Raw genomic sequence first — 24,729 nt, 5'->3', positions numbered from 1 at the left:
CCAGATAGGTAAGATGGCATAAGGGTGTGGATAAAGGCTTTTGAATTCACAGCTCTCCCAGACAGCTTTGGGGCTCTCAGCTGCACAGAGATGCTCCCGCTCAGACCTCTGCTGAAAGGTGGCTAACAGAGCCTGCTGGCAGCTGCTTGGCTTGGTCTCCGCAGGCACAGGCAGAACACAAACCTGCTCTTCACAGCCTTCCCCCTTCCCCTGCCTCTCTACAAAGTGCAATGGGCCACAGGGAGTGAAAGGACATAGAGAGCCAAAGGGACACCTTTGGACCAACCTCATGGGGAACTCTTTGGGAAGTACTTTCCTTGAGGAACAAGCCCCTTGTCTCCAAAGGCATTTACCCAAACCTGTCGCTTTCTTGGGGAACACCAATACTCACTTCAGAAACCCTGGCAAGGCTGAATTCCTTCTGCTCCTTGAAAAACAGCCAGTCCAGCTCCTATTGCTCCAAGTGTGTTTCCAGCTGTAGGTTCACACTCCCAGCCCCAGGCCCTCTGCAGACACAGCTGGGCTGCTTTGGCATCTTCACAGCCCTGAATTCCTGCCTCCAGGCCTGGCAGCAAACCCCGAGTGTTTTCAGCAAGAGGCCAGATCCCTGTTCCTGCAGGATGTTCCTATAAGCAACGTCCGGGACTCTCCGCTCTGCATGGAGCATTTTTCCTGCCCTCTCTGAACAGCCTCTGGGCACCAGAGCACAACCTGGCTGGCTCTGAGGTCAGCAAAGCCCAGATCCAGGTGGAGCAAGAAGCGGTGGCTGTTCTGCAGCAACGCCCAAGACAGACTGGAACGGTTCCCTCCCTCTGGTCTCCTTTGCTTTGATTTCTGACTGTGTCTGATGCAGGGGCTGTGATTCTGGAACTGTGGGGACCAGACCTGGGTACGGTACCCAGGCACTGCCTGGCAGTGCTCCTTACACTGGGATGGACACGTGTCTGTGTCTCAGGCAGTGTGCTGCTTCTTCCTTTGCTTTCAAGCACACACAAAACTCACTGTTAAGCCATGGTGGTCTCCGTTTCTGCCTTCTTCTTTCCCCTTTGTAGGGATGGACCATTGCTGTGCTTTCAGGAAGCTATTCTTGAGTAACTTCCAGCATTCCAAGCTCCTTTGCCCTCCATGGATGCTTGCCATGGAAACCTTCACAGCTCGGTTCAGAGCAGACTGAAGCTGGCTCTGCTAATATTCAGGCTCTTTGTCCTACCACTGGCCTTCAGTGTGCCCACCAAGATCTTTAATGCCACAGTGTTCTGGAACTGGACCTTCAGGACAGGGACCTTTCCAGTCTGAGCTGCCCTTGTCCCTCTCTGTCTCTGCACACGGCGCAAGGGGGAAAAAGAAAGGCCCCGTGTGCTCCAGGGCTCAGGTTTTGTGCCATTTCAGTTCCACAAAGATGCAGATAGGGGGGAGAAACCCAACTGTTTATTAAGGGAAGGGGAAGTGGAGGGATGAGCTGGGAGCAGGAGAAGGGAACGGGCTGGGTCTGAAGGCTAAAGGGATGGAGCAGTATGGAGGCAGGGACGGGTCAAGAGGGAAGGACAGGCCAGGAGCCACAAGGCCTTCCTGGCAGGCTCAGTTGGGCTTGGCATCAGTGCCTGGAGCTCCAGATGGTTTCCTCTGGTCTCCAGGTGGTCTCCTGTTGAATGGTATCTGGTGCTTTTCTAGGGACATCGCTTGTCTCGATGCAGAAGATGAATTTAATACTGCAGCTCTTTGGTCAAAGAGGGCTTGAACCATCACGTTTGTGTAGGAGGGGCAGTTGTCTTTTCTCAAGGCTTGAAGGGCTGAAACAGAGAGGAACAGAGCCAAGGTCAGAGCCCAGATGGGTGGGGACCCGAGGAGCCCCTCCAGCCAGGACCATCCCACCCAGCTCTTGCCATGGCCAGCAGGGAGCAGGGCCCAACGGGATCAGCCGGAAGGGGCTGGCCACCAATACCCCCCGTGCCCCTGAAATCTCTCTCTGCTCTGTCCGTGCAGGGAGCAGAGCCCTCCACAGCCAGGGCAGGATTGCAGCTCCCTGCCCAGGCTCCGTGCTCCTCCCGCCAGCCCCCGCTGACACCGCGCTGCCCTCACTCACTCTCGATGATAACCTGCAGCTCTTCGGGCTGTCCCCGCATGCACCCCCCGGCGATCCCTGGGAACACAGACCCTGTCAGGCCCCAGCGGCACAGCTCCCCCCCAGCCCAGCCACGCACCCTCCTGCCCTGGCAGGGCTGAGCCCGGGGCCTTCCCGCCTCGGGACTCCCCAGGGCTGGGCTGGCACAGGGCGGCAGCCACCAGGGCACTCGGGGCTCCCCAGCACATCCCTGGGCCACATCCTGCTGCCGCTGCAGCAGCCGGGGCTGGGGCCGAGCTGCAGCGGGGCGGGGAGGGACCTTGTGGCTCACCAATGAACCTGAGGGCCGCCTCTCGCAGGGGCTCCTTTGGGCTCTCCAGGTATGGCAAAGCCTGGTGCAGGTACTCGGCCGCTCTTCTCTTGTCTTTTTCCAGCTGCAGAGAGCAGCAGGGCACGGTGGGAAGGGTTGGCTGGGGCTCTGCCCCTTGGCCGGGCGCTGCCTGCGCCCAGCACTGGCCTCTTCGGGGACTGGGGCTTCGGGGCCGTCCTTACCAGGCGCTCGCTAAATTTCAATGGCTGCTCTGTCTTCAGCAGCTGATTGAGATCCCTCCTCTTCAGAAACTTGGCTGCACCAAGCAGTGCTTCCTGAGAGGCCTGCAGAGCAACAGAGTCCAGGAGATGGCATCGCAGCCCAGGGCACAGGATCCGTATCCCTGGACCAACGCCAGGAGGAGACTGGAGCCTTCGAGGTGCCAGGGCAGGAGACAGCCCAGCCCCCTTCCGCAGTGACACCAGAGTCAAGAAAGTCCTCACCTCTGCCAGTCGCTGTTTCTCCTCATGCCAGTGCAAAAAGAGTGGCAACAGGCTCTGGATCACATATCTCTCCAGGGGCTTCTTTCCCTCAGCCACTACCAACTCCATCACCTTTCGGAACAGGCGAATGGAGAAGACCTGCACATGGCTGTTGTCCTGATGGAAAGGAAGAGGAAAAGACCTCAGCACCAGCTGCTCCAGGCCCACCTGGGCACAGGCCTGAAAATCCACAAGGCCCAAAGTTTCCTGCCAGCACCCGGCACCCCTGGTGGGGAGCACAGAGCCTTACGCTGTCAAAGAGTGGCCGGAGAGCCTCAGCCAGCTTCGGGGCAGTGGGCCTGGAGATTAGGATGTCTTTGTTCTGCAGCATATTCATGAACATCGGCAAGGCCATCCCGACCACCTCTACATCTGCATCCTGCAGTAGCTCCACAAGGCTTTCAGAGAGGCTGCACATTCTTTTGGCCTGTGAGGAACACAAGGCTGTGCTGGGAAGCCATGAAGGGCTGCAGCAACAACCCCACTCTGGTGGGGCAGCCTCACGTGCTGAGCCAAAGGCCTGTCCCGAGGGACTCAGGCAGCTGAGCCGGGAGGCAGCAGAGCTGGCAGCAGCTGCCACAGCTCCCAAAGCCCAGCCAAGCCCAAGAGACTGCACTCCCCAGCCCCAGGATTCCAGCATGGCTTCAGCCTCTGCCCCCTCCTCACCATCACAGGATCCTTGCTCAGCACCACGAGGCCTCTGAGTGCCAGGCGACGTCTCTCTTTGCATTCACTCTGTAGGTGCCTTGAAAGGATCTCCAGGATGCTTTCACCACAGTCAGTCATGTCCAGGCAGTCCAGGATCTGAAAGGCACGGAGCAGTGACGGGATGCCTGGCCAGCAGGAGCCCAGACCCGCACCGGGCTGGGCCCAGGCAGCAGCACAAGGCGCGGCATCGTCCTGGGCAGCTGCGGCTGCGAGAGGGCAGAGAGGTGGAGGCAGCTCAGTGAGGCAGCACTCGCCATCAGGCTCACCTCCACAAGGAATGCCATGGCAGGAAGGTCCCAGCGTGGCTTCTCCCTGATGAGCAGCTCCAGCAGGCAGAGGGCAACTGGGGAACACAAGGGGCTCGAGGCACGACGCATCTCCCTGGCAGGGGGAAATAGGCAACATCAACCATGAGCTAGGTGGGCAAACCTCTCCTGGGACTCACTCCCAGAGGCCTGGTCTTTCCCCAGCACCCCGGCAGGGGACCAGGGCACTCTGGCAGGCGGCTCCTCCTGTGCACCCGCCTCTCCCAGCCTTTGCCACTCTGCTCGGCCATCCCTGGGTGACAAGGCCCTCCGGCCCACGACCACGGACACTGCATGGGGTGCCCCGTGCAGAGGGCAGAAATGACAGGGGCAGCGGGGACAAGGGGGTCTCACCTGGCCAGCAGACCCACTGCGTAGTGGTGGGTGTCGGCGTTGAGGAGAGTGTCCCAGCCACGCCTCCGTTCCATTGCCATCACCAAATGTAGACACCGTAGACGGCGAAGCAGTGCCTTCACAGTCTGCCCTGCAAACCTGTGCGCAGAGCAAAGCCCAGGCCATGCTGAGAGCTCTGGCCCCAGCCCCTGGCACATGGCAGAGATGGGAGGAGTGGGATGGAGCACCTGTTGGGGTTGGCGGGAAGGCCGCGTTTCTCCCGGCATCCCCTCCAGAAGGTGTTGACCTCCTCCGGCATCTGCTTTGTGCTGATGAAGACTTGGAAGAGCAAATGCACAAGGAGTGGGGGGGAATATTTCACCAGTGGCTCTGGGCACCAGGGCAGGCGGAGGATCTCCCAAATCACCCTGGTTGCCTGCAAAAAGAAAGCCAGCCGGAGACAGCTCTCAGTGCCCAGATATCCATGCGGCAGGGCCCAAGTGTGGGAGGGAAAGGCCAGGGGAGACACAGGGGGAGCACCTGGCCTGCTGCCCCTGTACCTGCCCCTAACCACATTTCCAGCCCAGTGCCTGAGGCAAGGAGACGTGGTGGTGGGGGAGGATGGAGAGCCACCAGAGAGGCAATCTGGGGCTGAACAAAGGCCAGTTCCAGAAACTCACAGCCAGGGCAAAGACATCTGTTTTGTCCCCGTCAGAGGTGGAAGTGCTGTGCAGTGGCCAGTCCTCCATCACACGGAGCAGCTTTGGCAGCACCTTCTCCATTCCCGATGAGGCTATGGTCTTCCACATGGTTGCAGCAGCTCTGTGGGGCCAGAGTTCTGTGTCAGGGGGGTGCTGGCCAAAGTGCCTTGAGGAGCAGGGAGGGACCATGGCAGCAGGATCGGGGGTTGACATGGCAGGGCTGGGAAACAGAGGCGCCAGAGGGTCCCAGAACTCACTGACCCTCTGGCAGACCACGTGGGATGGGATGGACAGGGTGATAGGCTCTAAAGGCTGCTAAGCCCCAAGCCCTGAAGGCCCCAGGGCCCTGTACCTGTCACACGATGGGGCACAGCGCAGGAGGGTGAACACAACATCAGCAGGGTACATATCAGTCAGCCTCAGAATGTTGATAAACAGCCTGTCGTCTGGAGGTGTGTTGGAGGAGAGACTCTGGTGCATTTTCCTCACAAGGGCTGGCACCTGGAGGAGGCACAGCAGAGAGCTGGAGAGCTGCCAGACCAAGCAACTTACCCAGCTTCCCCCGACAAGTGCTTCCCTTCCCACCACTCTGTGCTGGCCTCAAAGGCTGAGGGGGCCCAGCTTGAGTGGGATACAGAAGCTCTGGGGGTCTCAAGTCCTGGCCACAGGCTGCTTACTTCATCTCGACGGGACACAACTCTCTCCCCAAAGAAATCCATACTGGGAGCAGAAGCCAGACTCTGAGTTGCCATGCCTTTAGTCAGCATGGTGATCATTCCTCTACACGGAGGTCCTATCAGGTTGCTAAATGTCTGCAGGAGAACAAAGGCCAGGGAAGAGAGGGATGTGCCCTGAAGAGCTCTGACAGCGGTGCCAGGCTGAGCAGGGACAGCAGGTCCAGCCCAGGAGGCCGTGGCTGCAGGTACCTGTGCTGCCCTGCGGAAGCGGCCACGGGCACGGTCCTGTTCTTGTGTCCGGTCCCGTCCTGGATCTGGCAAAGAGCGAGCGCGGTCAGAGCTGAGGGGCTGCGGGACAGGCTGGAGAACACGGCCCAGCCCTGCGCTCCACAGGCAGGGCCAGCCCCGGGATGGCCAGTGCATGGAGCTGCCAGGGATCAGCCCTGGGCCCTCCTTCCCCCTCCCTTTCCTGGCCACATCAACAGGGGATGGGATGGGATGGGATGGGATGGGATGGGATGGGATGGGATGGGATGGGATGGGATGGGATGGGATGGGATGGGATGGGATGGGATGGGATGGGATGAGGCCCAGCTGGTTGCAGCCACTTGCCTTGTGGCCCAGCTCTGCCACTCACCCTCCTGCAGGGGCTGGAACCACTCCACTCTTTCAGGCTGCCGAGCTGGGGCAGCCCCAGCACCTTCCTTCACCTTCTTCATCCCAAACAGGCTAAGGCGTCTCCACACCACTCCACAGTCTGGCGTCAAGGGCAACTGCAACAGAAAAACCTGAGAAAAGCTACTGATCACCAAGTCCCACAGTGGGGCCTTGAGGGCACCAGCAGGAGAGGAGCCATGGAAGAGCCACAGTCTGGTCTCAAGGGCTCTTGCCACAAGGATGGAAGAGTTCTTGTAAAGGCTCCAGGTCAGCAAGTCCTGCAGTTGAGCCTCAAAGGCACCTGCTGAAAGGGTGGGGGAAACCTCGGAAGGCTGCGGGTCACCAAGTCCCGCAGTCTTGCCTCGAGGGCACCTGCAAGAGTAACGCTTCCAAAACGCTCCGGATCAGCAGGGAAGGAGTTGGCTGCACGGGGGCTCCGCACAGCACCACTCTGTCCCGTCTGTCCTGTCACATGCTCTGAGGAGCACTGAGGCGTGGCCACCTCACCACCACTACTAAGTCATCCCGTGTCACAAAGGGCCCTGTGACACCTGCCCCGTGCCATCCCACCGTGTCACAAAGGGCCCTGTGACACACTGCCACGTGCCCTGGGGCCTCCCCTAGCCCGGCCAACCTGCCCCAGGCGGGAAGGAGTCCGTTCTCCAAAGCATCCAAGACAGCTGGACACGAACTTTAGGCACAGCTGAAAAACTAAGCAAACCCTCCCCTGCTGTGCCTGCCCACGGCAGCAGAAGGAGCCCCCTCGGCTGCCGAGGCAGCCGCAGCGGGAAGGCCACGGGGCCTCCACACGAGCTGGCACGGGCTCCTTGGGAGAAGTGCCGGCTGGTGGCCCTCCCGAACACGGGGCTGTGACACAGAAGGAACGTGGGGGCGAGGGCACCAATGCTGCTCCCACCCCGTTGCCCGGGGCTGCACCAAAATCAGCAGCTCTGGCAAGTCCTCGCCCAAGGAGACCTGCCACCACCCCCAGTCCTGGCAGGGCCAGTGCCCCTCTCCTGCCCCACAGAGCTGTGCCCCTGGGGGACTTCTTTGCCACAGGGCAGCCAAAGCCAACGGGCACTGATGTCTGTGCTCTTGCAGGGGCCTGTTGGGAGCGGCACCTGGAGCAATTGGTGGCAATGCTTGGCAGCTGTCAGCAGGCAGAAGCTGTTGCTTCCTCCAGGAATGATTTTTGCATGCAAGTGATGACCTGCAGCACAAAAACATCTTTTCTGTGAAGGCAAATAAGAATCTGGCCTTTAATAATCCTAAATTCAGGAAACCAGGAATCCACATTATTTTCCATTGCTCAACGCAAGAAGTGTCAAATCAAGCTGCAAATTTCCCGAGTTCATTGGTACAACCTGGAAAGGTAAAATATTTGCAAGTTTGCTTCCCACCCCAAACCAGCAACTCCTTTGCCTTAACAGGGTCCATTGAGAGTCAACTGCAAAAAATAAACACTAAACTGAGGCAAAAATAAATAAACAAATTGGATATTGTTTGGTTTTCAAACACTTTTCTGTTAAGAGCTAATAACAAGAATTTCATTAAGGTATAAAAGCTGTCAAGGAATGGAAGTTCACTCAGTGTTACAAAAGCACCTCACACAAAGAGGGATATTGCAAAAAACACTAATCCTCCCTCCAGTACAGGTAGATAAGTGGCCAGTAAAGTATAGCTCTCCCCTCTTCTGCCCTGGATGACAACCAGGACCACTGATAGAAAGAGTCCTAGATATTCCTTCTGCCCTCCATAACCAAAGCTCTGCTAAACCACAGAGGCTGCCTTCAAACTGTATCTAGTTTCAGCCCAGGCCTCTCACCTTCCACACAGCTCCCTCCCCAACATTCCCAACACCACCAAATCCTCCCAAACATCCCCACAGAACCCCTCAACACCCACCCCACCCCAGCATCTCTGGCTGATCCCTCTGCAGAGCCTTCCCACCCTCCAGGAGATGCCCTGGTTGTCCTGCACGTGCCTGGGGATGGCACTCAGGATCATCTGCTCCACCACCTTCCCTGGTACCGAGGGCAGGCTGCCAGGCCCGTAGTTCCCCACATCATCCTTCCCACCCTTCTTGCACAAGGGCCTTCCATTTGCTCATTTCCAAGCACCTGACAAGTCTCTCCACTTAACCAGGACTGCTGGTCAGTGATCCAAAGCAGCTACCAAGCTCTTTCTCCAGCTCCCTCATTACTCTCCGGTAACAGAGAACATTCATTCCACAGGAAAGCAACTTGCGCCACAAGAGGCTTAGAGGAGACCCCTCAGCACTGCTACGTCCTGAAGGAACACCACTGGGCTTGACATGGAGCTCCAGGCAAGCTTACAACCAGCTGCCTCACTTGCAGCCCAGCCTTGGCCAGCATCCACACGCGGAGGCAGGATTGCTGGGGGGCACTGCAGGGACCCAGGGGAACAGGACTGGCTGGCCTGTGTACACGTGGCACCCCCTCACACCCCCAGGATCACCCTCAACCCAGAAAAACCCTCCCGTGGCAGCAGAGAGGAGCATACAGCACCTCCCAGAGTTTGCCCCCAGTTTAAGCTCTGCTAATGCCCAGCTGCCAAAAAGGCCTACCTGGATCTCTCCAGGATGCACAGGACGAGCCAATGAGCAGGATGCTTTGGCAGACAAACCTTCCAACCCCGGCCATAAAGTCATGGAGTCTGAGAGTCATGGAATGGCTCTTTTTATAGCATGAAAACACTGGTCTGCATTTGTGTCTCTCTTTTTGTGTCATGAGCTACAATTTCTGAGGAATGGAAACAGATTTCCCCAAACCAGAAAAATAATCTCAGGAAACTTTCTTGGAGGAGGCTGGGGTTGCCACCCAGGATCACAGGTCCCAAAACCATAGATCAAAAGACTCCACGAGATGCCTTGGGTGAGCCTTTCATAGATTCTGGAGCTGGGATTTTTTCCAAAGGAGAAAAATCACCTCAGGTAGCATCCTGGGAGTGGTGTGGGGCTGACACCTGGGATCTCAGGTCCTGAAATCAGAGATCAAAACACTCTAGGAGATCCCTGGGAGGAGTGTCAGAGTATTCCTGGAGGAAACAGTTTCCATGAAATGAGAATTATACTGAATATAGCCGGTATCTGTTTGACCTCTCCTGCATGTGCTCAGTCCAAAGTTGCAGCTTGGAGCAGAGAAGTGTGTCTGGTTCATTCAAGACAGCTAAGTTCAAGTTCATGATTCCCAGGAATCTCAGCAGGTCCCATCCCATCCCCTCCAGACCCTAATACCAATCCTGTGCACCACCCTGAAGAGCAATAGGCAAAGAACAAGAAACATTCCTTCCCAATAAGGCCCACAGCCTGCTCTTTTAAACAGGTGCCCAGAGCACCTGCTGAGAACCACCTCTGTTATAATCCTGGCTCTCCCTTAGCAAGGGATCAGCTCCAAAATGATCCTCACCCCTAAACCCACAGATGTGCAGAGCACAGGGACACCCAACTAGGCTGATGGGGAGAAGGACTTACAGACCAGCTCAGCCTCTGATAACAGGTGAAAGAAGTGCAGAAATATATCACACCAGTTGTGGCTGGGAACAACTGATAGGCAAAAAAAGGAGGAAGTAAGTTAACATTCAAATGTAGCTTGATTTCTTTGTTGTAAATGAAAGGCAAGATAGCAACCTTGCACAAAATATTCCTAAGGGTTTTCTTCTGTAATTCCCTTAAAAAGCAGTGGTTCCTGGAAGTCAAAAGCCTGAAGTTCTGGGGCTAGGGGGCCATCAGCTCTTTCTTGGGTGCTGTTGTTTACTTTGTCTGTTCTTATGTAAAAAACAGATTTAGAAATCACCATCACGCAGTAACCCTAAGGCCGGGGTTTCTCGGGGTGTGAGGGAGGAAAGTCAATATTCAGAAAATCTCAGCAACTTTAATACGTTCCTGTTCTGGTGTGCTGAATATGAAAGGGAGACTAGAGAACCCAAGTGTCCCAGCCTGTGAGCAGCCTGGCCTTTGAGCCATGACACATCAGAGCACCTCACAGTTGGTATTTAAGATACCAGTACCCCAAGAATGTAATTTCAGCTAAGTCATGTCATTGTCCAGGCTCAACCAGGGACCCACTCGTCAGACACCTGAGAAAACTGAGCTGACTGCCAAAAGGCTTCAACTCACAGGAGTATCTAAGACAGCTTTAAAACATGAAAAAACACCATCAAGACCTAAAATCCATTCAAATGGCCTTTAGCTCAGGCAGAGGAAAACAGCTTTCACACTCTATTTAGGAATCATAATTACAGTCTTGTACTGTACTGAACTTGAACACTACCTTGCAAATTTTATAATCTCTCACTCAGAAACAAGACAAAAACAAAGTGCAGCCTGAACCCCTAAGCTAACAGGTTTGGTTTACCTTCGGAGAGCATCTATTTGCTGCCCAGCATCTCTGCTGTATGTGATGTAATGCTACTCACCACGAGTCCCCCACTGCAAAGCAGAGGGAACATTTTCCTGCTCTGAAACTGAAAGAACTGAAAAAAGAGTTCCTGGAATTCCAAGAGAGGACAGAAAATTAATTACATTAAGTATTTTACGGTTAAAAAATTTGCAAGGCAACCCTAGTTTGTTTAAAGCCAAGAGCTAGGTGAAATCCAAACAGTCATGTCCTCTCAAGACACATCACAGTGTGACACTTGAATAATTCAGTTTCAGCAAGAAGAAATTTAAATGCAGAGTAATCTCACAGACAGGTGTAAAGGTGTCCAGAATTTGGAAAAGGCAACCAGGGCTGTCGACACAGCCTGAGCTGAATTTATTTAAATAGGCTTTTCTATCCTGCTTATCTGCACAACTGTAAGGAGCAGGATAAAGGAAGTGATCATTCCCCTTTAGCCAGCTGCTTCCTTCATTATATTTTTCTGGGGCCAAAAGCATCTGAAGAGGCACAGACTCCCAGCATGATTTGCTTGTTGGTGGAGAGGATGCTCATATCTCTGGGGACAGGGAACCCCAGCCAGGTGACATGAGGCTGCTGTGCCAGCTCCCCTCTGCTTGGGGAGCAAGACAGTAAGGAGAACAACACAGTTAAAATCCTCTTGCCTCACCATTAGCAATTTATTAACCTGTCAGTCTTCCAGCTCTGGCTATGAATGTCCAATGGCAGACAGTAAGGAGAACAACACAGTTAAAATCCTCTTGCCTCACCATTAGCAATTTATTAACCTGTCAGTCTTCCAGCTCTGGCTATGAATGTCCAATGGCACCATGGCCTGAGCAGAGGCACTTGCTGTGCTGGGGGAAGGCTGGAGCCCTGGGGCCCAGGCTGTGCCCTGATGCCAACCACCTCAGGGCTTCCTGCTTCAGCCGCCCCTTCTCCAAAGTGGGAACAATGGTGGTGACTTCACCTCTGAGGTGCTGGGAAGCCAGATGCCATCAGCTGGGGGACAAAACCATAAGAAAATTGAGTGAAGCACTCCTTTTTTCCACACATGTGGGGGAGGACAGGTGCCCTTCCCCTCCCAGCACAGGCTCCAGACAGTGCTTTAAAAACTGTCACTGGCACCCACAGTACAGAGCCCAGCTCAGCAGGGATTGTGCAGGGTCCCCCATCATAATACTGGGCACTATGGCGAGGCCCCAAATCCCACACTCTTGGTACAGCCAGCCAGCCTGGGAGGATAAAGGCAGACTTGCTCTACTCAGGATGAGAGTCTGTCCAGACGTGGAACACAACACAGCTTGGCAGCTTTCTAAGATCTTCCAAATGGTTTGAAAAGGCACTTCACTCCCCATCCCAGGACGGAGAATATACCTGGGAAAAACCTTAAAAAGGGAATGTTTAGAAGAGGTTCAACAGCAAGCAGAGGCTCTGCAGCACCAGGGCAGCACCCCTCCCTGGCAGAGGGAGCAGTCCACATGCTAAGGTCAGCATTGAGACATCCCACGCAGCACACACCCCCGTGGTCCCACACAGCGGCCGGTACCCAAGCCAAGTCCAAGGCCCTGGCAGCCCCAGTGGCCTAGGTTCAGGCAGACACGGTTTCCTGCCCAGCCTGCCCTGCCCCTCCCCAGGGCCCCAGCCCAGCTCGCAGCTGCCCAGCCAGGGGGCTGTCGGGGTGCAGGCGGCAGAACCGGCCCAGCGCCCAGATGGGGAAGACGTTGCGGTACGCAGTGTAACTGATGGCACACGACTTGTTGAACACCCCGGCAATGTTCTCCTAGGAGAGAAGCAGAGAGCAGAATGGTATGAGTGACACGGGACTGCAGGGTGTTCAGGAACCCCTTGGGAAGACTAAAGATGTACCTGAGGCCAGTCCCCATTGGGCAGCTGCTTATCAATCAACACTTTAATGCCTCTTTCCAGCACGTCGATGTCAGGGTACCTGCAAAGCACAAGAGAGATGTGAGCACCCTCATCCCAACTATCTGCAACACCCCATCCATGCGCTTGGGGAACTCAACCACCTCCAGGCTGCTCCAAGCTTGTCCCAGGCATGCTGAATGCTTTGGAAAGGGCCCCCCACAATCCTAGGACACCAGAACATTTTCCCAGGCTGGAGGCCTGTAGTTGTGATCAAAACCTTTGCTTTGCATTGGCCCACACCAGCCAAGCCCAAGGCCCCACAACCCAGCCTGCATCTCCCATCTCCCCGAGCACTCGGGGCCAGGTGAGGCTGCTCCTACCTGACAGCCATGAGCCCCAGCAGGGCCCAGCAGGTGTTGTGGATCTGTGATTCAGCACTCTGCACATACGTGCGCTGCTCGCAGGACTCGAAATCCTCTCCCCACCCGCCATCTGCCATCTGCTTGGAGAGGAGGAACTGGCAGGCCTGGGCCACCTCTCGGCACGCAGCCCTGCAGGGACGGGGCACAGAGTCAAGACAGGATTGGGGACAGGGAGCATTTGGGCACCCACGGTTCTCAGCTGTAAAGAGAAGCTGTGCCCACAGTGAGTGCCCTGGCCATATTGCTCCTGGGAGAAGCAGGCCCTGAGGCAGGAGAGTCCATGCACAGCAAGGGCATCCCCCTAGCCCCACCATGGAGTCCTGCCCTGACCCAGGAGGCAGGTAGGGGCAGGGCACCCAGACAGCCCCTTCTCACCCATCACGGTATGTGTGCTGCATGCAGGCAAACGCCTCCAGACCGAACCAGGTGCCGTAGGTGAAGCAAACCCCCCAGCTCCTAGGAGGAAGGGGAGAGCAGCACTGTCAGGGGTGCGAGGCCCCAGGAAGAGGGAGGCTGTGACATGGCTGTGTTCACAGAACAGCAGAGAGCCAGGCACAGAGCTGCAGCCTGCCTTCCCCTATGGCACAACCACGTCCAGTCCCACCACACCTGCTCCCAGCTAACCCAGGTGTCAGCAGAACTGGAACCACCCTGACCCCCAAGGCTTCTCAGGGTCTTGTGCAATGAACAAGGTACCTGCTCCACCTGGGCTGCAGGGAGAGTAATGGAGAGCAAAGCACAGCAACTAGAGGAGGATCAGCCCCTGCTTCTCCTCCCACAGATCCTACCAGTCAGGAATGCCTGCCATCATGATCCCTCTCACTCTGGGGCAGCCAGAAGAAAACTGGGCACTGAGAATACAGCTTACCCTTCCCAGGACCCATCCGCTCGCTGCTTCTTGCGACAGAAATCCAGGCCCTTCCGCAGAGTCTCCCTGGACAGAAGAGAAGCCACCCACTTCACAAGCAGCTCAAACTCAGTGTCTGCTTCACTGGGAGCTCCATCAGCCCCTCTGAGGCTTTGATGGGTCCCATTATTGGAGGGCACAAGAGGCAAAAGCATGCAGACAGGCAGCTACATGGTTCAGGATATATGTAGGTATAAGATGTGGGTGTATGTGCCCCAGCTGGGGCCTCTCTGCCTCATGGCATTGGCAAGCAGGGACCCAGCCTGCAACTGGCTGCAAGAGCAAGACAATTGCTAAGTCAAGAGGCAGACAGATCTCCACCAGTTTCTCCCAGCCTGATCCCAAACAGTCTATGCCTTGCTCCTTGGGGCAGGTGGGGCCCCAGACTCTTGCAGGGCGCTCTAGTTTGGAGAAGTCACCAGTATCCAGGCTGGCCACTGCCCGGGCTGCCCCATGCCAGTCTAGAGATCCAGGCAAGACCCCTAACAGGACTCAGCAGGGGCTGTGCCAAGAGGCCATGGCAGGCATCTTGAGAAGTGCAGCCTGTCTTCTCCCCTGCCCAGCTCTCATCTGAGAGCTTCACCTGATCTCCAGGGCTCGGTGCTCAGGGAACTCGCTCTGGAAGTGTCTCAGTGCCTGCATGACAGCCGACGTGCACTCCACGTACGTGTAGTCGATCATGATGTCACCTGCCAGCAGGTGAAGGGCATCAGTGCCACAGGCCCTCTGTGGGGAGCCTGCGGGTCAGCTGCTGCCAGCCTCTCCCTCAGACCCACAGCACACTGATCCTACATCAGACACCCACTGGGCATGGGGAGGCCAGGCCACTTTGTCCCTTCACAATGGGCAGAAAAACCAGCCCCCACAGCTCCCCTTACCAAACACCTCCGAGGGGTTCAGCATCTCCAGTAAGTGGCCTCCTCGCTTGGTTTCATATGTGGCAAAGCCTCCATCCGAGTTCCTCATGCTCAGCAACTGCCCAGACAAGCAGAGAAGAGCTGGGACTAGCTCACAGGCAGTACCACCCCAGTCTGGCCCCCAAGCCAGGTATGAGGACAAAGTCACACCCACAGGTCTATGGGGCTGGCAGACAACCAAGGTCTCAAACCACAGGGACAGGCAGGCCCAATCACATCACATTATGTTACATAGGCAGCTCTGTATCACAGCCAAGAGAGTGTTGCCAAACCAGGCCTCAGATCTAACCAGATCTAATACCAGATCTAACAACCACTCAGGCCTTGACTTCTCTTACAGGTTTACCTGTCTGCATTTCCCTTGGCCCTAATTTTTGCAGCACTTACCACATTCACAGCATCAAAGAGGCGCTCAAGGGGCACGAGATTGGCTATGAAGGGACACTTCTCCTGCAGCAGCATGACCGCCTTCAGCCCCTCTGCTGTGCAGTCGGCCACAATCCAGCCACAGTCCCGTGTGCTGAAGGGGAAGCCACCCTGGAAATGGATCAGGTGAGCTCAGCACCTTCCCCTGACCTTGTAGGGGGGTAAGTGTTGCCCCTCATTCCTGTCCCCCCTGCCCAAATCCCCACCCTGGTCATAAGTCCCAGTCACTGTACCTTGTTCATATGGCGATAGTATTTCTGGTAGTCAGGTGGGTTCTCCGGGATCTGCAGGAGGCAAGAAACAAGTGAGGGCAGCCTGGAAGTGCCTGGCTGCAGGACCACAGGCTGAAACCATTGCAGGTGCAGAACAATGTGCAAGTGCACAGCACCTGTCTTTCACTGAGGGAAGCAGACAGAGAAGAGGTCAGCTCTGGAGCAGAGAGTGCTCAAGAGAAATCACCTTTTGGCCTGGTTTAAGCAACTGTTGCTAAAGTCCCCCCTTTGGAAGCTTTCCTGCCAGGGAACCATCTGCTTTGAATGCTCCCATTGGCAACACTGTGAACAAGACTGACTGCATCTGCACCAAGCTGCTGGTGACAGTGACCCCCACCTTGAGCCACTGGCCTGGCCAGCAGAACTGAGCTCATACAGTCACTAGCCAAGGGGCCTGGGTTTCCCAGAACAGTGCCTCAAATGTGTTGGTAAAAGAGAGGACGAAAGGCAAAGAAGCCTAAGCTTTATGTTTTGCAGCCTCTCTAAGCTCAGGCAGCCAACCCAAATATCCCTGGGCCTGGCCAAGGTCCTCACCAAGCTGCAAAGATGGTTCCCTGAAAACAGGGAACAGAAAACAGATTGTCCCTAGAACTTCGCTAGTCCAGCCCTTCAGAAGAGCTCTTCAGAAGGCAACAGATGCGTCAAACAGGGTTCTGAGCAGAAGCCAAGTGTGCACAACCAGCCCACCAAAGGGCTCTGCTCACCTGGGAGAACCTGAGGAACTCATGGGCGTTCTGGAGGCAGGATGTGAATTCAGGCATCTCCTGAGCTTCTGCCTGGAAAAAGAGGCACACAGTCAGCACTCAACAAGGAGCTGTGGCCACCAAACATGCTCTGAGCAGATGTATGTTTGCCTAGCTCAGTCACAGGATGCCAGGCCAGAACTGACATAGCAGAGCTCCAACAGAGTGCATAGCAGGAGCTCTGGCATTCGGGGACATGTGAGAGGAAAACATTTTCCCAAGGCAGCACGTAGCACTGCAGGGTGCATTACCTCCAAGAAGGCTTGGATGGCAAAGGCAGTATCCCAGAGCTGGGATCCATTTGTGCCCTGCAAGAGAGAATGTTGATAGTGAGAGGCAGGTGCTAGCCAGCACCCTGACCCAGATGTGGGGTCTATGGGGCAGCATATCCTTCCCACATCACACCCACTAGCTGCCTCCACCCTGTGTCTCAGTTTTATGCCATTCAGCATCACAGCTGATATGCTGGCACAGAGGGGACAGATGCAGCAGGTAAAGGGACAGCAAGGGAACAGGAAATAAGACAGCTGCTTCAGCCTGCTCTGTGCACAGCCAAGGCAGGAGCTCTGGCCAGCGCTAAGGAGCAGCAGGACACAACGGCTCTGAGAGAAGCAGAGCTCAGACCACATGCAGGATCAGGGGCCTGGCTTTCTTCTTCCCTTCTCCCAGAGCCTGTGGGAATGAAGGAAATGGAGGCCTAGAGCTGCCCCCTCAGCTCACAGCCACAGAGAGGCAAACTAGCAGGACAGGCACTATTCCCTCCTGGCACAGCTGGTGGAAGTGGCAGTGAGACAGAGAAGGCCATTAGGCACCAGAGGTAAGGTGCCAGGAGCTCAGGCTTGGGATGAACACGCTATCCCATTACTCCATGGGCTGCCCCAGCATGCCATGGTCCCTTCAGTCATAGATGAACTCCTACAGCACTTCACCTGCATCTTCATGCCGTCAAGGCCCAGCCTGTGGGAGGAGAGAGCACAGTGATACAGCACAGGCACAGCGGGAGCACCAGGAAGCAGGTCGGCAGCCCCAGTGTGCTTAATCCACAGGGATCAGAGCCCTGTGCCGTGCCAGGAGGGTCACACTCAGCCCTTACCAGAGATAGTCCGGGATCCTGGAAACATGCTCCTGAAAAGCTGGGGAGTTCTTCCCATCCACAAACCAGCGAACCAGCATGTTGATCGTCTTGGAAATCTGCCACAAGGAGCACTGTCATTGCTCTGGACAGAGCTCCTTCCAGCCCCAGAGACACAGATCCCTCCCACCCAGCACAAAGCCATCCAGAGGTTGTCCCGGCCTTGATCCCAATGGCTCCATCACCCAGCATATCTGAGTTAGTGGGGCAGGTGCCATGACATTACTCCAGAGCTTCTCCTCACAGCATTTCTCTGGACCTCAAGGACAGGTACCCCTCACCAGCTATCCCCATGCTCTCTGCATCTCCTGTGCCCTGTTGGCCTTACGCTCTTAAAGATCAGGAGTTAAGCAAGATCTGGTGATTATTGGTTACGTGCCACAAATGCAAAGCTCTGGGGAAGGGCACAAGCTGGTCCCTAAATAACAAAGGGCGAGATATTTAAAGGATTAACAGCATATGTCCTACTGGTCCGATGCTGATGCACTTGGTGAATCTATCATCAGCTTTGATGTGGTCGTACAGCTCTGTGATGGCTCGCTGCCGCAGGTGAGTGCTGTGGTGGGCTTCATACATGTTCATGATGGCTACAGGAGAAGAAAGGGACATGCAATGAAAACAAAAACCCACCCCGTGCAGCCAGATTCACTTGCTGTGGCAGGCTGCACCCTGGCTCACACCATGACCAGTTGAGGAAAGCGTAGAGCTGCTCTGCCCCAGAGCAGCCCGAGGACCTGGGCACAAGGCCCTGATGCTCTCAGGGAGGGAGAAGCCCACGGATCACATAATCCATGTCTCCATCCCAGCTCCAGAGCATACAGCAGTAGCTGCCAGCAGACCCTGAAGAGCCCCCATGGTGCAAGGCAAGTTCAGCTGCACGAGCAGCAGCAGAGAGTGGCAGGGGACAGGGCCCCCCGCGCTCACCGTAGGCAGCGCCCAGCAGCCAGCTGTGCGGGGTGTACACGTCACAGGCAGCCACGTTGTTCCTCTGCGCTGGCCAGTCTATGCTGGCATAGTCCTGCACGTACAGCTCCTGGCACGAGACAACACAGGGCATCAGCCTGGAAAGCTGGGAGCAAGCACCCAGGAGCAGTTACTCTGCTGTCTGACAGAGTGACCACGCAGGGATAAGAGATGCCGCTTCGCAAGCCAGAGGCCAGCGCACAAGGACATGGCCAAGCGCAGCAGGCAGTCATGGAGCCATGTATCCTTGTCCAGGAGGATCAGCTCCTTCCTTACCTGCCGCAGGCTCCGTATGAGCTCATCCTCTTCTGCTGACAAACGCTTGGCGTAACAGTAGCTCATGGGAAGGTAAACCTGGCGGCAGTGACACCAGAGCCGGGAGGGGTGGGCTGGGAACCACGTGGGAAGCAGCCTGATTGCAACAGAGAAGGTTGTGAGGAACAAGGAGGGCCTAGGGCAACACGGAGAGATGGTGTGTGGAATTCCCAGAGCAGGGCACACCTTTTCCTGTCCCCTGCACCAGGGGATATAAACACAGCCTGATCCTGCTGAGATCCCCCCAGCAGGGGTGCTCCCTCCACACCAGGGCCAGCAGACACTGCTCCTGGCCCAGATGACAGAGGGCAAGGAGGACCTTGAGCTCAGAGAAGAGGAAGGGGAGAAGCCAGTTCAGTCATGTGGGACTTTGAAGGCAGAGGCCCAGACTGACAGTTACTGGCATTTGATGACAAAGCACCAGCAGCCCTTGGTCCTGTGCAGCCCCTGATTTCCCCCAGAGGTAATGTCACACACTTTCCCTCTCTGACACCCAGCAGCCCTCTGAGTAACCAGAGAGGGTACAAGTGAAGGTTAGGGCTGGTAGCCTTACATGTGGCTGTCCCCTCTGCTAAAGGCCCAGTTCTGGCTGGCCAGAAGATACTGGTGACAGGCAGGGAGCGCACAGATGTATCAGGGATCCTGTGGGTAATGCTAACTGGGCTGAGCTCTGGCACCTCCCTTGGGTGCAGGGTTCAGTGCTATCCACCCACTGGCCGGCCTGCTGCTGGCTCCCAGCTGACAAGCAGCCTGACCACCTCTAGTTCCAGACCATAGCTGGAGTTATCCCAGCAAACACCAGTGCCTGAGACAGTTCTGGGTCGAGGCTGGCGGTAGGACTGACAACATCTCCTCCCTCCACAGCGAGGGGGGCACATACCACATCTCTGGGAGAAGCGTGTTCATTCCCTCCCAGCTGTAAACGTTCAAGACAGCCAGCCAGAACTTGCCCCAGGAAGGGATTCCCACAGCACCTCCTGCAGAGAACAGTATCAGCTTACAGGGTTAACGCAGCTATGCCAGCTCCCTTCTTTCTTCCCCATCATAGGGCCCACTTCTCCCCATATTTGGGAACACACTACTCAGGCTGGGACACACATCCTGAAACAGGGCAAGCAGGCAATGGTACAAAAACATAACACAGCTTCCCACCACTAATTGAAAACACAGGTGCCACCAAGGGCAAGCAAGAGCAACAGTACTTCCACTACCTGGCAGCCCCCCATGTTCTATGCTGCCCTTCATGTTCCATGTAGCCCTCAGGTCCAGCCAGACCTCTCTGACCAGTGTCCCAGCCCCATGGCTGACCTTTGCTGTGCAGGTTGACACGGGCCCGCACGATGTCAGGGTCATCCGGCCCGAGCCCCAGGATCCTCAGTGCTACGTAGTTGAGTGCTGTGCCAAACACCGTTGATTTGTCTTCCACATGCCTGTCAGGCACATATACAGAGACACCACGGCCATTAGCCAGCTATTGGCATTAGCCAGACATAACCCACTGCGCAGGGCTGTCTATGTCGGGGTGAAGTGGAATGCTGGGGGTTACTGTGAAAAAGGGAGACCCAACTAATCCAGGAAGAAACATTGTTCTGCACTACCCAGTCGCACGTGATGCTTTGGCATATAGTGACACAGAGGAGATATGGCCAGACTTGATGCTCTGGCCATCTCTGTGACAAACAGAGTACCTGAAGTGCTGCACAAACCAAGTCTAACCACCCAGAGCTATCACAGGTGCCGAGCCCCCCTCCCTGAGCCTGGGCACATCTGACAGCAGCTCCAAGTGCTGGACCTTGGAGAGGCCATCCCTCAAAGAAGCATCTTTGCTACTCACAAGCCCCAGCCTCCGTCCGGGAGCTGCACAGAGCGCAGGTAACGTATCATCTCCTTCCGGAACCCCTCCGGCAGCTGGATTTTGGCCGTGTGGCAGGTGATGAGGAGACCTGGAGGACCAGACGGGCCGGCACTGTACAGAGCCGAAGTGCACACACCCACCCCCGGGCAGGTGCCCCAGGCCTACCTGGCAGCAGGAACAGCGGCCCGCCGTAGTCGCCCGCCCAGTGCCCATCCTCGGCCTGCAGGGCCGCGTAGAACCGCATCCCCCTGCGGGCCGCCTCCCGGGCCGAGTCGGCCGCCGGCAGCGCCCGTAGCGCCGCGCCCTGCGGGGAGACAGCGGCACCTCAGCGGGGCGCCCCGGGAGCGGCCCCGCCGCCCGGCCCGGGCCCCTCGCACCGTGTCCAGCCCGAGGCTGTGCTGCTCCAGCGCCGTCTGCGCCCGCGGCTCTCCGACATCGCCATCGCCATCGCCCAGGTAGCGCCAGCGCTGCCGCCCACCTTCGCAGCGCAGCCGCCAGGCCGGCAGCTCCGTGGCCGCCGCCGAGGGCCGAGGGCCGCCCCGCCGCCGAACCGCTCTGGGGGACACGGGCACCCTGAGCCGCGGCCGCCACCGCGCTCCGCCCCATGGGAACGCGCTGCCCGCCGCCACCGTCGCGCCCAATCCCGATTCCACCACCGGGACCCACCCGCTGCCCGCTGCCATCGCCGCTCTCGGTCCCGGTCCCTGTCCCGCTCCCGGTCCCGCTCCCGCCGCCGGGGCCGCGCCGGAGCCACCTGGTCCCACATCGCCTCACGGGCGGCAGCCAATGGGGGCGCGAGGCCGGGTGGAAGCCCCGCCCCCGGCCGTCCCCTCACGGCTCCTCCCGCCCCGCCCGCCATTCCCGGCTGAGAGCGGGGCGGAATCCCGGGTCCTGAGCGTCTGACCCGGCCACGGACCGCGCTGCTTGCCCGAGACTGCACACCCCGACAGCCCTCCCGTCCCTTTGGGGGACAGCGCCAACCCCCAGAGCCACTGTCCCCACCTCCCTGCACCCCCAAAGCCCAGCCTGTGGTTCCCATCGTTAATGGCAATAACAAACCTGGGTACCCAGCTCATGTTTTTAGCCCTTCAAAGCCCCTCGGCTCAGGAAGGCTCCGAAAAGGAGCTACAAACGCCATCAGGCACACAGGGGTGTAAATCCCAGAGATGCTGTACTTGCTGTGTTGAAAGGGCTGGGAATTTGTGTATGTGTGAGGGTGCGAATTTATCATGGACTTTGTTAAATGGAGTGATAAGATTTCTTTCTGCTGCGTTTCAGAGTGACTTGGCTTCCCTCATGCCACAGAAGTGACACCAGATCAAGCTCAGCTGGTGGAAAACCCCCTCCACGTCCGTGCACTGCCTGGCACAGCCACTCCTAGGGACCTCAGGGAGCCCAGGGATGAAAGAGCTACTCCCAAATGTGGCACCCATCAGCATCCCAGGACAGAAACATGCCTGTCTCTTACAACTTATAATACTTAATACTTATAGTATATAATGCACACTACAAGTCGAATTTAAATTGCTCCTCTGCTAGCAAATAGCTCTTCACTCATGTCCAGCATCACCTCAGGGATTATTTGGAAAGGATGCAGTAATTTTATTTGTGAATTAAAGAATTAATTTGGTATTTATTTTATAAACTAGGCTTATTTTTGGTTTAAGACAAAAAGAATTGTCGTAATGAATCTGCTGAGATGAGCTCCATGTAAGCATCTCCACTTCCTTGCAGATGCCAAAATCTCTAGATAATTTATGGTAATGTTTGTCTAAAGGCCGTGGTGGAAGATGAACCTCTTGGATTTGTTTTTCCGTCTTTATACAACCTGCCTGCCTCCAAAATTTTTAATAATTGCCAAACTGCTGTTATCTCAGCATTATTTTTATACAAGTTTTTCTACGTCTGGCCCTCAGCTGAACTCAGCCAGGAACAAGCTCACCTCTGGCTGCTGGGTTTGTAGCTTCAGACATGGACTCAGTGCCCATGGACAGAGCTGGGGAACCTGCTCCCTGCAACGCTGCTCTCTGTGCTGGCACTGTGAGCGCTACAGAGGCAGAAGCAGCTTCTTCACCCTCCCACCCAAATTCCACTGCTTTCATTGCTTTTTTCTCCCGATTCAATGACTGCTGGCCTTTGTCTCGTAGTCTGGCAGAGCCTGGCGCCACACACATCAGAGAGACAAAGAAACAGGCTGGCTTGTCTCTCTGAGCCTGGTATGAAGAGCCCACATTGTGTTTTACCACAGAGAGGGAGACAGGCAGAGGGCTGAAGTGTTTTGCTCGGCCTTGGGCACTGTAAAACCCCCTTGTTTCTTTAAAAACATCAGCCCAAAGTGCTGGCCAGGAAGCACTGACTCTGAGGAAAGGAGCCCCAAGGTCACACTCTCCTGATCAAAGATCAGGACACGAATTTTAAAATAACAGAAGTGGCTCTTTGCGCAGCACTGAAAGCACAGCCAGCTCACAGCCCCCCACCCATGCCCAGACCTCCTGGACTGTCACTGGCTGGGTCAGGGATGACCCAGGAGACCAGTGTTTGCCAGGATATGAGCCTGGACAAGGATCAGGGAAGTCCCTTGGAGCTGCTCATTAGCAGAGTCAGGAAAGGAGCAAGGTTTTTGGTGTTCCCACCTGATCCTACTGCTCCTTCCCACTTATCAGCAGATCATTCCAGACTACACCTGTAAAATAGAGAAGTCAGAATGATTTGGGGGTGAAATGGACAGTAAGAATCATCAGGGAAGGGTATTTCAAGACTGTTTGCGTTTTGATCTGTCAAATGCTAATTTTTCTGTTCCATTTTAATGAAAGGTCACTTTCCAGAATGACATCAGAAAATGGTTTAAAGAAGCTGAGCTAGGACCTCATCTCTGACTAGAAATTATGTGCTTTAATGCATTTCTTGGCTAAGGACCGAGCTAACAGATCTACCAGAACAAATTGCCATCAGCAGAGAAAAATAGTGTTTCTTTCCTGCTGACAGAGAGCCCCATTTATAGCCAGCTCTTACATGAATGCAAATATCCATGGAAAAAATCAAATAGTGTAAGACTGTTGACAAACTACCTCTGCACTAGAAACACCATTGCCTAAAAGCATCCCTGCTGTCCCTGCCAGTCCAACCAGAGCACAGATAACTGGTGTAGTTTGCAATGCCATAAATGCAAGAATTTCAGGGGCCAGATAAATATTTAGAGTCAACGTACTCAGACTTAATGCTAGGGAAATTATTTTTCCCAAACCAGTGTTTGAACCTGTTACAAAAGCTTCCATGAGCTGATGTAAACAAATGATCAATGTAGATGGGTTTCTTTCACACCAGTACATGAAAAAGTTTTTAAGTAACATGGTAGGTGGTGTCTCAGTAGATTTGGGGAACGCAGGAACTGCCAGGAAATGTGTCTGTCCAGCAACCTGGTCTTGCCTCTTCAAAGGGACTTTTTTTTTTTTTTTTTAAGAGGTCCAGACCTTCATCCCACCCCCCAAGCATATGTATAAGGCTCTTAACCTTTCCACATTTCTCTGCAGGAGCTGAGTGTGGCAACAAAATGGGCTCTTCATCATGGGCACTGTTCACCCGTCTTCTTAGTTAGCAGGAGTGCTGCGTTCGGAGTCACACTGAGCCTGAAATCCAACAAAGGCCTCCGGCATAAAGCAGTTACTGATCGAGTGCCAGATCGAGTGCTGAACTGAAAAAGGTGTAAATGGCAACATGCCACAACAGTAACATCAGACAGCTTTAACTTTGGCTCATACCATCTTATTCCTGGGAAACAGCGTGACTTCGCAACGAAATACAGTGAAACTTGCTTTCTTCAGCATGTTCTCTGTGTTTATTAACCATTTGCTTGTCCTGTGCCACCAGGAACAGTCTAGGTGAAAGATGCTGCTTGCTGCTCTTGCTGTTTGTCACCTGCTGCTCTTGCTGTTTGTCACTTACTGCCCTCCACATCCTCCTTCCCTGCTGGCCTGCCTGCCAGTCCCCACACAGCGTCACCTCCATCGGGTCTGTGCACAAGCCTGAAAGGGGGATCTCTGGTGGGAAGGAAACTTCCAGCTCTTGGTTTTAGACAAAAGTGCACATAATGCCGGTTAACGGTGGCTGCTGGGGCTGGCAGGGGACCTGGGAGCCCCCCGCGTGGCTGCGACACGGACAGCGGGTACACGCGGGCAGGAGATTCCTGCCCCCCCAGTCACAAGGGTGGTGTCACAGT

The 24,729-nt window shown here is 55.6% G+C and overlaps 2 protein-coding genes and 1 long non-coding RNA gene across 4 annotated transcripts; 1 reads left to right on the top strand and 2 right to left on the bottom strand.

Moving 5' to 3' along the window:
• Window positions 1-1,406: 1,406 nt before the first annotated feature.
• On the bottom strand, window positions 1,407-8,153 carry LOC135416862 (maestro heat-like repeat-containing protein family member 6). Its single transcript, XM_064660140.1, has 16 exons — window positions 6,891-8,153; window positions 6,276-6,846; window positions 5,888-5,952; window positions 5,639-5,773; window positions 5,314-5,462; window positions 4,941-5,082; window positions 4,509-4,696; window positions 4,282-4,419; window positions 3,889-4,003; window positions 3,581-3,718; window positions 3,165-3,341; window positions 2,876-3,031; window positions 2,615-2,716; window positions 2,394-2,496; window positions 2,084-2,140; window positions 1,407-1,790 (listed from the first exon to the last, which is right to left on the bottom strand). Exons 2-16 carry the CDS (start codon window positions 6,355-6,357, stop codon window positions 1,579-1,581), a joined length of 1,959 nt encoding a protein of 652 aa, XP_064516210.1. The 5' UTR covers window positions 6,358-6,846; window positions 6,891-8,153; the 3' UTR covers window positions 1,407-1,578.
• A 3,295-nt stretch (window positions 8,154-11,448) lies between these two features.
• Window positions 11,449-21,284, bottom strand: LSS (lanosterol synthase). 2 transcript variants are annotated; one of them, XM_064660138.1, is made up of 22 exons: window positions 21,180-21,284; window positions 20,891-21,068; window positions 20,679-20,817; window positions 20,493-20,601; window positions 19,967-20,088; window positions 19,539-19,635; window positions 18,620-18,755; window positions 18,305-18,413; window positions 17,849-17,967; window positions 17,342-17,439; window positions 17,178-17,205; window positions 16,500-16,556; window positions 16,210-16,281; window positions 15,467-15,517; window positions 15,195-15,344; window positions 14,769-14,865; window positions 14,474-14,579; window positions 13,852-13,917; window positions 13,359-13,439; window positions 12,942-13,112; window positions 12,562-12,640; window positions 11,449-12,475 (listed from the first exon to the last, which is right to left on the bottom strand). In XM_064660138.1, exons 1-22 carry the CDS (start codon window positions 21,194-21,196, stop codon window positions 12,284-12,286), a joined length of 2,274 nt encoding a protein of 757 aa, XP_064516208.1. In that variant the 5' UTR covers window positions 21,197-21,284; the 3' UTR covers window positions 11,449-12,283. The 2 variants fall into 2 exon arrangements, with proteins under 2 accessions (XP_064516208.1, XP_064516209.1); XM_064660139.1 differs by lacking the exon at window positions 13,359-13,439.
• Window positions 21,285-21,410: 126 nt separating this feature from the next.
• LOC135416866 (uncharacterized) lies at window positions 21,411-24,333 on the top strand. Its single transcript, XR_010431790.1, has 2 exons — window positions 21,411-21,576; window positions 21,792-24,333. It is a non-coding gene; the product is annotated as an uncharacterized LOC135416866 (long non-coding RNA).
• Window positions 24,334-24,729: the final 396 nt, after the last annotated feature.

The sequence above is a fragment of the Pseudopipra pipra genome, chromosome 7, assembly GCF_036250125.1.
Source record: "Pseudopipra pipra isolate bDixPip1 chromosome 7, bDixPip1.hap1, whole genome shotgun sequence".
Classification (NCBI taxonomy): domain Eukaryota; kingdom Metazoa; phylum Chordata; class Aves; order Passeriformes; family Pipridae; genus Pseudopipra; species Pseudopipra pipra.
This window is presented reverse-complemented; position numbering and strand designations above follow the sequence as displayed.

Bases quoted from the DNA above. Each gene is read 5' to 3' on its own strand.
- LOC135416862 (XM_064660140.1), bottom strand. From the start codon at position 6,357: ATGAAGAAGGTGAAGGAAGGTGCTGGGGCTGCCCCAGCTCGGCAGCCT. The intron at 5,083-5,313 runs GTACAGGGCCCT...CTGGCCCCACAG, and splicing joins TGTGCCCCATCGTGTGACAG to AGCTGCTGCAACCATGTGGA. The intron at 2,497-2,614 runs GTAAGGACGGCC...TGCTCTCTGCAG, and splicing joins TGAAATTTAGCGAGCGCCTG to CTGGAAAAAGACAAGAGAAG.
- LSS (XM_064660138.1), bottom strand. The intron at 18,756-19,538 runs GTATGTGCCCCC...TGTTGCAATCAG, and splicing joins ACGCTTCTCCCAGAGATGTG to GCTGCTTCCCACGTGGTTCC. The intron at 12,476-12,561 runs GTACATCTTTAG...CTTCTCTCCTAG, and splicing joins CCAATGGGGACTGGCCTCAG to GAGAACATTGCCGGGGTGTT.